The following is a 17,584-nucleotide window of genomic DNA, read 5'->3' as shown; positions in this document are numbered from 1 at the left end:
ATATATATATATATATATATATATATATTATTCTAATTAAATTATTTTAATTACAATTTCAAGTAAGTTAAAATTTATTCATTCATTGTCATTTTAAAGTTTAATGAAAACTGAAATAATTTGAAAATATATTCTTCAATCTTCTCATCTTTCCAGAAATCTTTAAGTATACAATAATCTTTACATTTTCACAGAAAGAAAAGCAGTTCCTATAAAGAGTTGAATGATTAAGAACTAGTAAAATTTTATATTCGTTCGTAGCTTCGCGATTCATAAATCTGTTTCTAGCGAAAATTACATGCAACCGAACTCTATTTATTTTTTCCTTATTACAGCGAACGAGTGTGGTTAGCAGTTCAATAGAGTGGCAAAATGGATGCACGATTCAGAAGCAATCTCGATATGATCGGACGCAATGAGCCCATCACAAGGAAGGCGAAATTTTGGCAGAGCTACGTGCGCGCCCTGAAAGGTAATATACGCTTATTTCACATCTGCAAGAATATCTGTTTCTCTTCAAATTTTGTTTTGTATTTATATTAATTATACAGAATTTTTCACACAAAATGTATAAACGTCTCTACAAACTTGTATTTTGTCATATATCACGCAGCATGTAATCAATTTAAGTTGTACGTTAAGTAGCTCATCCACCTCATCAGATTGTTCATGCCGATCGTTACGTATCTTTTATTTAATTTTAATTATACGTTGTTCCTCGTAAAAGTAAAATTATCAGAAGGATTTATCGGTTAATAATATAAAATAAAAACAGGCACTGATGACATCAGAGCTCCTGAGCACACTCACAGGCCTCGCAGCATTTTCCGCTCGGACTTTCCTGAGCTGCATTCCATCTCGTGGCCGTTTGGAAAGTCAATCTACGAAAACCCGATTCACGCAGCCGACCGCATTAATGTTCCCGGATACAGGTGCGTAAGCGAATTATAGCAACACATCCCGTAACCGTAAGACCTACCATTAAAATTATAACCAATCAAAGTAGAAAGTTTTTGACAATTCTAGACTGCAATTGGTTGACTCTTATGGACTTTCTAGAATAAGCTATTATTAAAATTTAGGTAATGTAGAAAGCCCATTATGGTACGTCTATGATTACAGTTATGGAGGGTGTCTGTGACAGTCCCTATTTTTTTTCTCGCCATTGTTCACCACCACAAATATCAAAATACAAAACAGAATTGTACTTTCGTATTCTTGTGTAAATATATTTAATATTTAACACATTATTTGTTTAACGAATGTATTCTTAATATGTCTTACATATCGAATCTTGGTAGGTATCCAAAAATGCAAAAATCTAAATATATCTATGTCGGCCTACTTCGTTAAATTTTACTCGTACTTTCTAATGACAATAATCAATAGAATAATAAAATATACGTGTTTAATATATACTTTTTTATACTTTATTTAAACAATTAAAGACTTAAGAAATTTGAAAATTTCTATTAACATTAGATTTATAAAATTACATCTATTAAATATTAGATACTGACGTAAATTAAATATCTACGACTATATCTTTATAATTCCGATTCCGTGAAATATGTATTTACGCGATTACGTTTTCATCTCTGTTTTCCAGGTATCTACCCGTGCACCGTGAGATCTACGGTTACTCGCCAAGGCAGCTGTATCCCCATCAGTACAAACCCGTAGAACGCTTCACCCCCGGTACGTACTAAAGAACTATGACCAAAAGAGTCCAAAAGAGAGTGAACGGCGTCTTAGAGAAAGAATCGAAAGTGCGAAACGAAACGAAAACTCTTATAATACCTCGATGTCGAACGAAAGCGAGAGAGGGAGAGTGAGAGAAAGAGAGAGAGAGAGAGAGAAAGAGAGAGAGAAAGAGAGAAAGAGAGAAAGTGAGTGTGAGAGAGGGAAAATGATAAAAATGAGAAACAAGAAGCGCGAAAAACAAAACGAGTAGAATAGAACTGAAGAACGGGAGTAAGAAACAAGAAAAGGCATGAACGCAGAGAATGGATTATGAAAATCATCAAGGCGCACCGTATCGAAATGTGTTAACAGATAACTACACTTGTTCTCGTGGACCTTCCTAGATTAAGTTCTCGATGTATAACCCGGTGCTTTTGGCTTCTGGCCGGCGTTTTAAAGGGGACGAAAGAAAAAAAAAAAAACAAGCGGAATGAACTATCATTCTCGAGAGAAAGACATCGTCGCATCTTACGCATCACGCACGCGACTCTCCGGGCCTTTCTCAGAAGCCAGAAACGCCTCCCCGGAGAGGTACCGTACATCACATTCTTATCCTCCACCTTGCCTGCACATTTAACCGAGAAAAAAAAATCGACTAAGAAACTATCAAAAATGGACCCTACCAATGACAAACCTCGCCTTCATGCCCTTACCCGAGAGAACTCCGATTTTACGCCACGTGTCACTACTTCGGTGTGTGAAATGTGTATGCACTTTTTGGACATACGTGTAAATCAGACCGTTTGTTTAGTCTCACTGTAAATCGTAATAATAATATCGTGTCTACCTTCATGCCATACGCCATGTGTAATACTAATTAATTATTTTACGCGTCTCTCTTTGTATCTAAGTTATTATACTTATATCACTCTATATGAGAACACATTTACGTACGTATAAATATATGTACAATATGTTTCAATATCTGAAGACTTCTCTGCCTCGCGACGCTCCACTTTAGAATTATATCCCTGTCTTTCGATCCTAATCAATTCACCGAGATCAAGCTCACACAATCAGATCGATATGACATAAACTTGTAATAAAATGCTCTATCATAAACATAATTAGAAAAAGTTGAGGCGGATTGTAATAACTTCAACACAAAACATTTAACTGATTAATTAAAATTATATTGTGATTTCAATATACCTATTTAATACTTAATACATGATATTCAAATCATGACAAGTTTTACAGTCACCTCAAATTTCTCTACATTAACATTGCCTTTCATTATCATGCGTCAGCTTTTTAATATTCTCATTCAATAAATTTTAATTATTAAGCATAAATATAATCTATTATTTGAAAATTTTCAGAATATCGAAATGATCAGTTTCTGAACAAATTGATTCTTCTAAATTTTCGATATGATCAGATAATTTTTTCTTTAATAATAATAAAATATATATAAATATATATAATTTTCTCTTCTAATAATTATTGCATTTTTCTAATAATCAAATTAACTAATTTCAATGATTTCATTGATAATTATATCAACTAATTGACGATTTATTTATTATTAACGATACCATGCTTAATTTGAATCAAGCATTCAGGCACATCACGGATCATCGTTCATCGTTCACCGTTCCATCGATCATGGATCACACGTGTCCGAGGTGTCGCCCTGTGACTCGTCTCTAGAGAGAAAGTATTTTCTAGTTCGTCGTATGTCCAGTAACGATTCAGAGTCATCAGAATGGGGTATCATTGTCGATTCGCGCGGTCTCGCACGCCCTGAACAGAGATTCTGATTTCTGATTTCCAGGCGCTAGACCCAACAAGTGGCTCATACTGAATCGCATCATCGATTTGAGTGACCTTAGACGCCAACAGATCTCCCGAAAGTGGGAGACCAAAGAGCGAATCGCGCTCACCTCCCGAGCGCGACGTCATTGCTTACGAAACACAATAAACTAACGTCATGCACGATCCTAATAACTGCTTATACGCGATCCCTTTACATTCACAAATATTACACTATATATACATATGCACTCTTTCACCCACTTAATAATTACAAGAATTTTTCAGCGTTTTAATGTCTAATAAGATTATTCCGCGAGGTTTTTACAATATTCGCATTTTGTTATTGTAATGCTTTTTTTTTAAATATGAGACCGCGATCTTTATGACACGTTTTCATATGATTTTATTAATTAAAGTTAAATGTGATATTTAATTATCAAACGGATTAATATAATTATTGTAACGTGAAATATGTTATGAAGAGATAAATTCGTTAACGTATAGTAAATTTTTTTAATAATTTTACTTTGATTAACGTAATCGTATTTTTATACAAATTTTAATCTGATTATTAATTAGATTTTATTTGCACAATAATTTAAACATTAACATAAGTTATATGTTAATATGCATATTGTATCACGTATTTAGAGTATATTTTTATGAATTTTTCATGACGTAAATACTTAACAGGATAATACGATTTTGTATTAAAATTAAATTATTAGATCATCGTATAATTACACACTAAAGAGTAATTATTTACTTACAAAATGTTTATAGCCGCTTTTTAATATGAGACAATATCATATCGCAATCCTGAGCATAATCATTTTCCTCCTCTTTTTATTGTCGAGAGAACATCGCGACTTTTCACAGATATAAACTCATCACAGAAGGAAAAAATATAATCATTTTAAAACACGATCATTATGATTAAAAACCCAAGTAAAAAATTCGGCGTTTTATAAAAATATAAAAAAACTGTTATATTTAAAAAATTAATAAATAAATTCAAAATACCATGGTTAAATTTTCGGTAAAAAAATTTTTCTGCAAACTATTTTATTTTTATATGCTTTATTTTTTTCTAGGCTAATAATGTTAAATAATATTGCAAAATTTGTAAAATAAATGTATAAGAAAGAATTCATTTATCATGAATACATTTTAATACATTTTAATTATTAAATTATAATGTGTATATGTATATATATAATATAATGTTATTATTATGCATACATATGTTAATAATTACAATATATTAAAAATATTTCAAATTATTCAAAAACAATTTTAAATATAATAAAAGGCCTATTGCATTCATTGTGTTTGCTTTTATAAAAATGATAGCTGAATAAGTCAAAAAAATATTTGTTTCATATTTATACCATTTTTTGGTAACACATTTTGTATTCTACTTTTCGATTCTTAACGTAACTTGCAATATAAGATACTCAGGGGGACAGGATGCGCACACGCACTATTCAGGATCCTTAACTCTTGCAGCTGAGGTGCAGGTCGCAGCTTAATTGCGAAAAACTGATTGAGCCAAAAAGGAGATGTAAAACAGCAAATTGAAAATGGAATAAAGCGGTGGAAAAGCTGACTTTTATTGATTGTCATACACACTACTTTAAGCAGCATTCATACTGTACGCAATCATATAATAAATTAGTAAATAATTACATAAAAACGAAGTGAAACTGCGATTGACACAGAGTATGTGATGGACGTATGGTAGCTCTGAAAAGGAATAATTACCTATATGCGTAAAATTATGCGTATTGGAACAGAGCTGGCGAAAAAGTGACGTGCGAAAAAATTCTCATTTCCAAAAAAAATTTGAATGAAAAAAATAAAGTGAAATATAACTTGGCCGCCAAAACTTGAAAAAGCTGGAAATTTTCTCTCGACGCTTTCGTGTTCTAATTCGTACTTCCGATTTTTCAATACAACTTACTGTCGCCAGTTTTCTTACAAAATTTTTTACTTCTTTTTATCAATGCATATATAGATAATACAAATACAGTACGAAATAGGACAATACACAAAAGTACACTTACACCGATCTAGAGAGTTTATAGAAACTATTTTAAAATACATATTTTAATTTTACTCTTATATTTGTATATACTTTAACGTAATAAACATAAAGAATAGATCCCTTTATAATATAAAGATTATAGGAGATCCAAGGCGATGCAAAGAAAAATCGAAAGTTCTTTTTAATACACGCTCTAATCGACAATAATACATGCACGCGTATTTACTAACAATGGACAAATTAACGTGCAATTAATTACAACCAGATCCAAAAATTTCTATCTTTTTCAGGATATGGCATGTATTTTTCTTTCATTAGTTTTCGATCCCCAATCTCCTAGTACCCTTTTTCTAGCTTTTAAGTGATCCACACTTCCGCCAAACATAATTTTTTTATGACTGGTATTGCATAATTAACGACTGCTAATCTATGATGATTACATGGACGTGTATGGATCGTCGCAATATTCATAGAGGATCGCCACGAATACTGTACATAGTATACGTCGGATTGCACATCTGGACTTTAGTACGTACCGATCTTTAACGAAAGATTTTATGTAATTTATTCAAGCTTAGAAAGTTTAGGCAGTGTGATCAATTAACTGACTTACGACGTAAATAGCAGAAAGTTGATGAATTATCAATCATTAAAGTATTAATAACAGGAAAAGACTATTATATGAATACAGGGCATTCCACGAAATAGAGGTTCACCTAAAGATAGACTGCTTAAAAAATGGTCATGACAACATATAAGTGAACATATTGCATAATGAAAATAAAAAATAAGTATTATTTGCTTTACATCCAACTATTATATTGGAGGTAGTTGTTTGAAAAGTTTCTTTTTATTACCATTAGTAGCTAATTACAAAATACGTAAAATGTTCATATATATGAATTTGTTATGATTTTCCATATTGTTAGATAAAAAAAATTAAAGTTAAGTTAAAATTAAAAATAATTAATATGAAAAAAAAATTTTTTTTTTAACTTTAAGTAAATAAATGAAAAATTATATCCACTTTTAAAGATCTGAAAAAAATATTAGAAGTGCTCTAATATACATGTATATATTTAGAATACCATAAAAGAAATTTTGAAATCGCAGTGAGATTCATTCATAAACGAATTTTTTTCCAAAACAAAATTATAATTTTGACGAAAAACTTGATAATATCAATTTTATTAGCAAAAATCTCAATTTTGTATTGGAAAAAATCTCAAAATTTCTTTTATAATGTTGTATTCTATAGAATACATGATTGTATATACCTACCGATGATTACATCAGTTGATAAGTGTAGCACACTGATTCACTTTTAGAGATAATATATATTTTCAAGTAATTTTGAAAATTTTTTCAGATTTTTAAAAGTGGATGTAATTTTTTATTTATTTACTTACTTAAAATTAAAAATTGATTTTTCTTCATATTATTTACTTTGTCTCAATAAAATTAATTTTTTCATCTGAAAGTACGGGAAAAATCATAAAAATTCATATGTATAAAAATTTTATATATTTTGTAATTTTAGCTACAAATGACAACAAGAAAATTTTGTTTAACGATTACCTCCAATAATATTTTGGATGCAAGGCATACAGTACTTATAATATTTTTTTACCTTCAACATTATACAACATATAGTCACTTACGTGTTTTCCTGATTATTTAAAAAATCCTAAACAATTTATTTTTAGATGAACCTCTCTTTTATGTAAAATACCCCATGTAATCGTAATGTTTAGAAGTTAGAAGATTTAAAATGAAAAAATGTAAATTATTAATATATTAATCGTCATTTTATTCAAGAAGGATTTTACTAAATAATCAACAAATCTTTAATTTATAATATTTAGATTATAAATTTAATAACACGTACAAAAACGTTAAATTAATATTTAATGACACGAGAAGTATTACATTACGAACTAAAAGCAGTCGAAAATTGACAGCCTTATCAATATCGATAATTACTACTAGTGCCAAGCTTCTACTAGCTTAAGTGGTAGTGCTGAGCACACAATTAATAATTGCGCAAAAAGAAAGTTTGGTATATAAATCATCATAACTATAGTGTAGCCATCATAACTATAATTAGGCATATAAATCGCATTTTTTAGCAGTACAGATCACCGTCTCTCTATTTCTTTTCTATTATGAATTTTGATAACCGAGCCATTTTTTGACAACACGAACGGCCGCAGCTTTTTTCCGTCACCAACTTTTTGAAGCAGCTTTTTCCCCACAAGGTTAGTATGTTTTTTTTTTCACCTTACGTGACGTCATGTTATTTTTTTGTGACAGCTGATTTTTTTACATAAGCCTCGTGTATGACACGAGTTTACGCCAGCTTTCGATAATAGATTTTCTATGATAGAGAGAAGAATTATATTTCACAGTAGACGCGCACGGCTTACAACGATATGAAAAACAGAAACGAAATCCTGGCATTTAATTTCCCGCATTTTCCTAGATAAACTGAATAAAACTTTAAACGAAAGTTTGAAACGGTTTATCTATAGTAGTTAGTACATCGCAAATTTAAGTTTCTAATTACTTGCTCATTATATTTTAAAGAGTCATCTTTCACTAATTAAACGCAGAAATAACAAGAGATGCGTTACAAGTGCAATTTTTAGCACTTTTTCAGAACTGAACAATATATTCATATAAATGAGATAACTTGTGCCAAATAATTCCCCTATCTACTTTAATTTAACAGTTCTATCATTATATTTATTAATAATACCTGCTGTGTTTTATGCATGATGTATATCTATGTATGTATCTAATACAAAATTACTATTATTGCAAAAATAATTAGAAGTTAAGACGCCTACTCGCTAAAACGTTAAAAAAAGAGAAAATGGAGCGTAAAATCATATCAATTTGGCAAAAATTTTGGGCCATATGCAAATGAATTCAGACAAATCAGAATAATCGATCGCACATTAGCAAATTGTATAAATATGAGACTTTGTTAATGTTCTTAAAAAAAGTATTATATACTAATTATGTTACAATATATTGATTATTGATCTTTTTCAAATAGAAAAGTGTGTTATTCAAAGATCATTTTAAATTAAATCCGCGTGTGTATGTTTTCTTTTGATATATTTTTTGTAGCAGCGCAAAAAGGAATTGTATACATATATATATATATATATATAAGACACTTAATAAATTTATATATATATATATATATATATATAAGACACTTAATAAATATTTTATCGTTTATTTTTCACATTTTAACGCTAACATTTTTGTCGCATTTCACGAAAAGTTAAATGTCTATATGAAAAAAACGATAGAGAAGTTTTGATTATACATTTTAAAGTACAAAGGTAAAACTCAAAGTTTACGTTTAAATTTTGTTTTTGTAACGTTTTTTTTAAATAAATTATCTTAAATTGAAAATCGAAAATTTTTCGCAATATTTTTGTCTTTGAAGCGCTGTGGTTTGATGAAACATCAGTAGACAAAATTTAATAGAAAAGTAGATATTTTAAAATAGACTCTCTTTCTAAACTTTCAAAGTTTTAAAAAAATAGTTTTCACCATGATTTTTCACAAAAATATCGAATGTTTTATTGTCTAAAATTTTATTGTGTAAGAACTTATTTTAATTTTAAAATTAATAATCGAAAAAAGTTTTTAAACAATTTTTTTTTAATTTATACGAGTCAAGCGCATTATAACAAACATTTTTTTCTCTTTTTTTAGTTAGTTTTATTTACTTTCAAAGTTAAAAATTATTTTTAAAAAAAAGTATTTAGATAGTAAATTTTATATAACAAAAAAATTCAATATTTTTACAAAAATCCATCATACTAATTATTTATAAAAAAATTTCAAAGTTTAAAAAGCCTATTTTTTAAAATCTTGTATTAAATTTTATTCGATATTATATCAAACCGCAGCGTTTCAAAGTAAAATAAAAATATTGCAAAAAATACACAATTTAATTTAACATAATTTAGAAACAAAAAGTTATAGAAAAAAATTTTGAACGGAGATTTAAAGTCCTCTCTTTGCATTTTAAAATAAATTGTAGAAAACTTCTCTGGTATTTTTTTATCAAATACTATATTATACTATAAATTTTAAGTAATCAATAATATTCGATCATATATTTATAATATATAAAAAATTTCTAAATATCTCGTACATATTCAAAGTAATTATCATACAGTTCTAAAAAATAATTTTATTTTATTTTAATATTTTAATAAATTTTTAAAATTAGTTCATTATTAATTGTATTATTCCTTTGTGCGCTTGTCAATCTTATTAAAGTAAATCTAACGACGAGAAGTCCGATACATTCTTTGTAAATTACTCTGAATATTTCAATATCTATCATATATCTATATAAAATATTTATATTTAATAAAAGCCAAAATAATGAGACGTTTACGCGGATTCTCGACGTTACATATAAATTAATCGATGTATTCCCTATCATAGACGAAACGTAGCGAATACGTGAAACAAATTTTGATGTAACAACTGTAAATATTTTAGCAAAATTATTTACACAATTTATATATAGTTAAAATTATTCCGAAATTATGAAAACCTAAGTATTTGAATCAATCACGGAAAGTATTCGCAACGTGTTCGTTGAAAAAAAAAACGGTCGAACAAAAGTTGTAAATAGGCTGATTCTTGCTTTCATTTTTACAAATGGCAAAATTATACGATACAGCGAAATCATTCGACGCTGAGAAGGCTTGGAATGACCATCTGAACCGCTTGGCGGACATCGACAGACTTTACCCGAGCAAATCACCGCTTTTGGCTCGTCATTTAAGCCCACCACTCAGTACGAAACGATTGTTCGATATTCACGGTGAGTATAAAATGCAAATACATCTAATATTTAAAATTCAAATTGAACATTCTTTCTCTTTCTTAATTATACTAAATATATAATTTGTACGACATTTTGATTTATTATTTAACATATTATAAGAAATTGATGCATTAACAACAAATATAAATAAATAGGCTAAAAAATTAAGATAAAAAATCAGTAACAATAAAAAAAGTTAAATTTTTTTGAGACTTTTTATATGATTATTTTTAGTATTCGGCAACTCTTGGAGAATCACACATCAAATGCGCTACAAAGTCCTTCTGCATTTCTATTATTTTCTAAATTTGGACTTTGTAGTATAAATTGAACCATTTTGTGGTCACATGACACAAAATTCTTTTTGATCCACTTTTCACAAATCCACGAAACTTGATTAATTCAAATAAACGCCAAACACAGAATAATAAACCTATATATGTAATCCTCTAAGAGTTGCTGAATAAATATAATTACTAAAAATAATCTTGATACATACTAGTGGTGCTATATTTTAGACTTCGTATGGATTTATCGAACGACCTATGTAATTTATATAATAAAACTATGCACAATAATTATAGATTAAACAAACTCACTTGTAACTGAAGTTCGATCGAAATTATATAAAGAGCCTCGTTCGAAAAGATGACAACATGCACCTCTCCGAAGTGCTAGGAGTCACACAACGTTCAGATTTCAAAAGTTCTCTAATCTAGGGGACGTCCCATCTGATTGTCATTTTCTTTTAGAGTAAGCGCAGCTGAAACCAAAAGGAGATTACGTTCAATCTTAGGCGGAAAAATATTCCTAAAAAGAAAATATTGACCAATTTGTTGAATTTAGGGTAGATTATAATCTTTTCGAACAAGACTCTTTATATAATTTCGATCAAGCTTTACTTACAGATAAGTTTGTTTGATCTTCAATTATACTTCAAGCCTTGTTCTCAAGATTACAACATGTAGTATTTTAAAGCTCTGGTAATATTTTTATTCCTACTGGTCAACTAAATGTGTCGTTAATTTTTTTCATAAAAACTTTTTAAGCTATTTATATATTTTTTTTGCGACACAGACCAGGAAATATTAGTATTAAAATACTCTGGGCGAGAATACTTCTTAATTATGCACCTCCCAAAAATGGACTTTGGTGGCTCGGGATAAGAGACTTGTAGCGTTCACAGTTTTTTTGAACATGGCCGGAGACGCTACCGCGTCTCCTGATAAGTTTCTCTCGATTTTCTTTCAGTAAACCGTCTACTATCCATCCTTCTAATCGGTCTGAAATATTGCGCTTATTGAGCGCTCAGTGAGCTCTTGTACCTGTTTGGTTTATATTTTTAGATCTAATGGAATATGCCAATCAGTTAAAAAAGCTTATTGAGCGCTTAGTGAGCGGTCGTGCTTCTGGATGCACCTAATTACTTACTAGAATATACTTGTGAACAATATACTGTGTGCTCTGTTTACAGAGAACAATCTCTCCGGAGATCTAATTCTGTTTTCCTGGACCTCCAATTCTGTTTTCTGTCGATTCTTCGGTATCTTTTGATATTTTCGAATTTTTTTCTCCAATCCTTTCTGTCGAATCTCTATCACTCGACTTCCTATGCCTTTTCGGTGATTATTGATGAAAAAACTTTAAAAAACAAAGGTCTGTTTTTTGTTTCTGCACTGTCTGAACCAGTGCACACTGTGTAATAAGTTAAAATGAAACGCACGTGTATTTGTTTCACTTCAACTTATTGCACCGTGTGTACTAGTTAGCATCTCGGAGAGATATATTGAAATTTTGAGAACGAGGCTTGAAATATAACTTAAATTTAAAGAGGCTGTTAGAAATCAGCGCTGGAATGAATATTTTAGCCTTTTCCTCCTCTCAGATTAGAGTTCATTGCACTTACACATACTCGTGAAAATATTTAATTAAAGATAGTCATGTAAATTAGTTATTAATTAGTATTTAATTATTATTTTTTCTCATTTTTGTACCATGAGAGGAATGAAATAATATAATTTTAATTAATAAAAAAAATTAAATTAAATTGCCTTAAAAATATGGTAAGTTAATGCCATTTTTATTAATTTACTACATTCTTGTTTTATTCTTCTCGGATTATGAGAAATCGAAAAATTGATTTCTATTATAAAAACAAAGACAAACTTCATTTCTCGAGATTTTATTAAATTAAATGATCCTGTCTAAATGAAAACTATTTAAATTAAAAAAAAAATAAGAAAAAATTTATTTTTATTAAATCCTTTCTTAAATTTCATCTTACAAATAAAAGTATTATCTCATTCTAGCAGCTTTGGATAGATCGTAAAGATAGCATTTGCTAAACAATCACTGCTAATAATATTTCGTTCTAGCTCACAAGAGAAGACCCAAGGCTGCTTTACAGCCGCGTGACATAACTAGTACATATTTATAAACAATATCTATATCTACCTCGGCAAGAGCTCAGCGCCATCCGCGAAGCAGTCTGCAATTGATTCCAATTAAATTCGTCTCACGCGCAGGTAATCTCGTGGACGACGATTTCTTATTGCCACGTCCGTCGGTCTTGCTGCGCAAGAAGCCGTACTTCGATCTCCTGGAACCATCACCGATGGCACCCATCAGTGCGTTTACTAGGGACCCATGGTGGTACCCAAGCTACGCGCCCTATATTCCGAGCTACGCACAATACCGCACACCTTTCTTTCTGAGGGACAGTTACCTCAGTCCAATTAAACGTAGCTATCTATGGAGCCGACATCCCTTCAGGCCCTTCGGTATGTATGACTCACTTAGCCTTTGACTTAAGCAACGTACCGTTCTTTTTCATACCGATCAAAGATCAATGCCAACTCAATTTTAATTATTTATTACAGCAATAATAAGTTAATAATAATACATTTATTAAATTATATTCAATAGTAATAACAAATTTATTTCGAACATAAAAATGTAAGCTCGGTAAATGATTGCACAAGTTCATATGACGTGGAGTGGCATTGGTCGTTAACAAACACTGACTACAGATGCTATTAAAAGATATCGAAGCATTGCAAAATTTCCGCTAGATCAACATGATATTTATTAACATGTTATACGTTAAATATAACATGTACTTTCAAATTCCAACCAAATTAAAAAATGCAGACATGAAATATTTAAATAATTTCTTGGTAATCGGTTTTTTCGTTGACCTGTAATCAGTCATTGCAATAATATATTTGCGATTACTTGTTTTTTAATTTCCTTAAGAAGACATTTGTGATCGCAAATACACATCTAGATCTAGACTACTATCGTAAAATGTTTAAAAAAATTATTATTATTATATTATTAAGATGCAAAATAAACTAGTATCATAATTTCTCAACTTTTCGAAAATTTATATAATTTTCATCAAATGACAAAGTATAGTAGTCTAGAATATAATGCCCTTTTTTTTAAACATGCACTTAACAAGCATTATTAAATTACAGTTTAAGCACAGTCTTACGAAAGACGAGATATTTTTCGCAAAGGAAGTATTTTTCGTTTTCATTCGTTTTTGTAATATACGTGAGCTATTGGAACTCATACTCATTGTCAGCCGTCTATCTTTTTACCAGTAGAATAGCCATAGTCTCGGTATGGATTTTGATAATTTTTCACGCTTATCTACGTCATTAGACATTTAGGGAAACGTTTCTATTGGCGAAAACTTTTCTCTCGATTATTCTTTAATTACAGAATCAATAAATTAGTCACAAATTTTATTCTATATAAATATTTCTGTTAACGCAAAACGATTGATTGTATAAAATTTGAACGGAATTGAAAAATTAAAAAATATAATAGCAAAATCACCATTTAAAAATAGTAATCGACATGTATATGTAAATTGAGAAAAGTCATCGCCAGTCGTGACGTCGGAAAACAGGTCAGAATATTCTTTCACTTGTCATCTCGATCAAAAATATAAACCGTCGCGACCATACGGAGATATTTGGCACATTGACGATATTGCTAGTGATTTTGGCACAGGCATAACATCGTGCCATCAGCTTCGCCGAACTGTAAAATTGAGAACAGTTGGTGCCAAAAACAGGCGAAGTCGACATTTCGGGCAACTTTGTTTTTTGAGCGCGTTCTACATTTTTCAACAGACTGCGAAATTTTATTCTTGCTTAATTAGCCAAAAGTAGTTGCGTTTCTTTTGAAGCCGAATGTTAATTTTTTTACAAACTCTCCGAATAACATACAATTTCCAAGAAATGATCCAAAAAAAAACGTCCGAAAGGTGTCTCAACGTTGCAAATATCCTTCAGACACCTTTTAGACACGTTTTTTTTTTATTTTTATCCTGTTTGAGATCTCACCAAGGACAAGTGATTAACGACAGACTCGACTCTATCGACTTAAAACCGAGAATGTCCGATGCAGATTTAATGTAATGAGACCGATGCTACAGCAAACGAATGTCTATCATTTCAGGAGCGTTATACTACTATTATTCGCAGCCAGTTCCACGATTTCACTTTACCAGCCCGTGGTATAATAAACGTACCACGTATTAAACAAAAATGTGAGCGATAAGAGATTAAAGTGGTCGAAGTGTTGAATCCCTATCACACCCTATTTACTCGTTTAATAAGTCAAACAATCAATAATCTCAGAGTCGGCGCGGGGATAGTGGCACCACGATACACTCCAAAAACGGTCCTCGTTTGCGCCACATTAAAGCGTAATACACTGGCTAATTAACATGCAAGTAGAACGTAACAAATAAGTGATCAACGTATATATGTATATCGTAATAGGCCCGTGTTACGACGGCTGTTTGAATAAAAGAGAATTCGGGCCTCTTAACCCTTGGGCTACCACGCGTGTTTTTGTACATTTTTGTAAATCTTTATTTGTATCAATAGTCTTATGAAAAAACGCGTTCCTTCTTTCGCGTAACCCCGATTACACTCGTATATTAACTCGACTGTTTTTCCCAAATGTTTTCCTCAGAATGCGTTACAAGAATGTTCCCTAATCCTTGTGGTAATTATTAATTACCGAGCCATTACTCCGGCTGAGGAGCCGCTGACAAAATCTCGAACACGCGGTATGTGCCCGATAATATCTGTCTGTCTCAGTGGTGAAATAGTTGTTTGTACAGTGATTAAAAAAAAACTCTGTTACACGCAAATTAAGATCGCTGCATGATATACATTCGCCACATTTGTTTGTTAACACTAGAAGAGTTTTAAGTTTACTCCTCAGCGCTGAAGCAACTATAACTTGTTAAATATTAAATCTGTCGCGCTGCTTGAAATCTCCAAAAACGTTTGCACCTGAAATGAGATTCGTATAGTTGAGTGTTAAAAAGAGGGAACACCCAGTAAGCAAAAATGCTAAGTGCAAAAAGGGCAAACAGCGCAAACAATCTATTCTCTTAAATAACAAGAAATTTTGTTGATTAATTTCAGTAATTGTGCTATCGATAAAAAGGAGATAAAAATATATCCGCATTAATTATTAATTTTATAAATTTACTTATCTTGCGATTATAAAGTAAAAATATGACAAGGGCAATATAACACGAATTATTTCTTAACATAACAGAAGCTACTATATCTTCTAGTGTTAAAATCACGTGTTACTTGCGATTATTAGCATTCGCAAACCATAGCACTCACCGCTTGTGGGATCCATGTTTAGAATAAAGATGAATTGTCCTCGAAGACAGGAACGGCAGTCTAGAAGCGTCGTAGCCGAAGGGTTTTGTTAACGAAACATCATCCTAATTCCTCATGTAATCGGTAGCATAATTATCTAATCATAAAGTTGTTTTATAATCAACATCTATCACGACGGTCTGTATATGATTTGAAAGCCTATATTTTTCGAACCATTATTTTACTTTTTTCAAGTTTCAGTTGACTAATGTGTATATATGTATTTTGAATTTTTTCAGTAAAAGATATTTGTGAATCAAATATTTATGTCTCGAATACCCCCAAACGAGTACTAGGGGGCCTCGTCCACGGTGTAATATTTCTGTTCGGCGTAGCATTAGCTATATAATACATTAAATGATACATGTAGAATAGTTCGAATTTGCCAGATTAGCTTGCTGTATTTAATTTAGATCCATATTTAGCGATTAATATTATATAATATAGTGCCTTAACATGTTTATATGGTATTTATAAATGACTAACCGCCACTAGAATAGCGAAACATTACACCGCATACGAGGACATGTAAAAACCTGAGTTTTCTAATGTTTGTATGTATATTATATAAAAGTTCTATGAAATCGTTCTGTCGAATTTTTTAAAGATTTCTACAGGAGAATGTATAATGTGTGTATAATTTACAGATTGATTGAAACAAACATGGCAAATGTCAAATTTTCAATTTCTAAAAATCTCGCATCTTAAAGTGATATGTCGCACATCACTTTAGTTTGTATACATGTACTTCCTCCAGTAAAAATCTTGAAATAAGACTTATGGAAAAATAATACGTATAAATAAAAAATTTTGAGCTTATCTCGTCGTCTTGTATCGATAAGCGTGATTACTCGACATGTTGCGATTTCTCAAATATTATCTTTTTTATTTAAATATTTTTCCATAAGTGCACGTGATTGTAGTTCTATCTTTTCATATTTGATCAACACGTTTTTCTTCTTGCAGCTCACGCTTACTGATGACTGCCTGGTGCCACACGGAAAGCGTGAAACAAAAAAAAACGACGAAAAAAGAAAAAATGTACCTGAAAAAGGTCAACTAAAAAAAGAAAGAAAAATTACATCATCTCCCGAAAGAATTTTGACGTCTCGATCACAGCACATATTTCCACACACGGAATTTTATTTATTTATTAACTCTTTTCCCACATCGTATGATTTACTGTACTTTTCATCTAAAATCTGAAATAAAATAAACACTGCCAAAATTTTATTACAGAACGGTCAGTTTACCTAATCTTATTTTCCTTCTAGGAATAATTTAAAAAATGTTCATATGATTTTAAAAAATATATATATATTATAACAATTTATAAATTACTATTAGTTTCGATAAGTTAAAATAAAATACATGTCCAATTTGAATGACAATGATCGAAAAGTATATTTCGGTCGATTATTTCTAAATTAATGATGTAATAACTGTATAAAAATGAAAAAATTT

The 17,584-nt window shown here is 30.4% G+C and overlaps 1 protein-coding gene across 4 annotated transcripts in view; it reads left to right on the top strand.

Annotated features, from left to right (window-relative positions):
* The window catches only part of Mf (myofilin), a 26,594-nt gene extending 9,233 nt beyond the window's left edge, over positions 1–17,361 (top strand). For 2 of the 4 annotated variants that reach the window (XM_018549468.1, XM_018549467.1), the window contains 7 exons: positions 336–472; positions 776–932; positions 1,610–1,698; positions 10,269–10,412; positions 12,941–13,195; positions 14,889–14,979; positions 17,087–17,356. In XM_018549468.1, coding sequence (XP_018404970.1) covers positions 373–472; positions 776–932; positions 1,610–1,698; positions 10,269–10,412; positions 12,941–13,195; positions 14,889–14,971 — 828 coding nt within the window. In that variant the 5' untranslated portion in view covers positions 336–372 and the 3' untranslated portion in view covers positions 14,972–14,979; positions 17,087–17,356. Of the gene's footprint in view, positions 1–335; positions 473–775; positions 933–1,609; positions 1,699–10,268; positions 10,413–12,940; positions 13,196–14,888; positions 14,980–15,410; positions 15,508–17,086 lie in introns of all 4 variants that reach the window. The other 2 variants (XR_001940947.1, XM_018549469.1) reach the window with 2 other exon arrangements.
* The last annotated feature ends 223 nt before the right edge of the window (positions 17,362–17,584 follow it).

The sequence above is a fragment of the Cyphomyrmex costatus genome, unplaced genomic scaffold (assembly GCF_001594065.2).
Source record: "Cyphomyrmex costatus isolate MS0001 unplaced genomic scaffold, Ccosl1.0 scaffold825, whole genome shotgun sequence".
Taxonomy (NCBI): Eukaryota; Metazoa; Arthropoda; class Insecta; order Hymenoptera; family Formicidae; genus Cyphomyrmex; species Cyphomyrmex costatus.
Note: the sequence above shows the minus strand (reverse complement) of the source record. Positions and strands in the feature narration are given on the sequence as shown.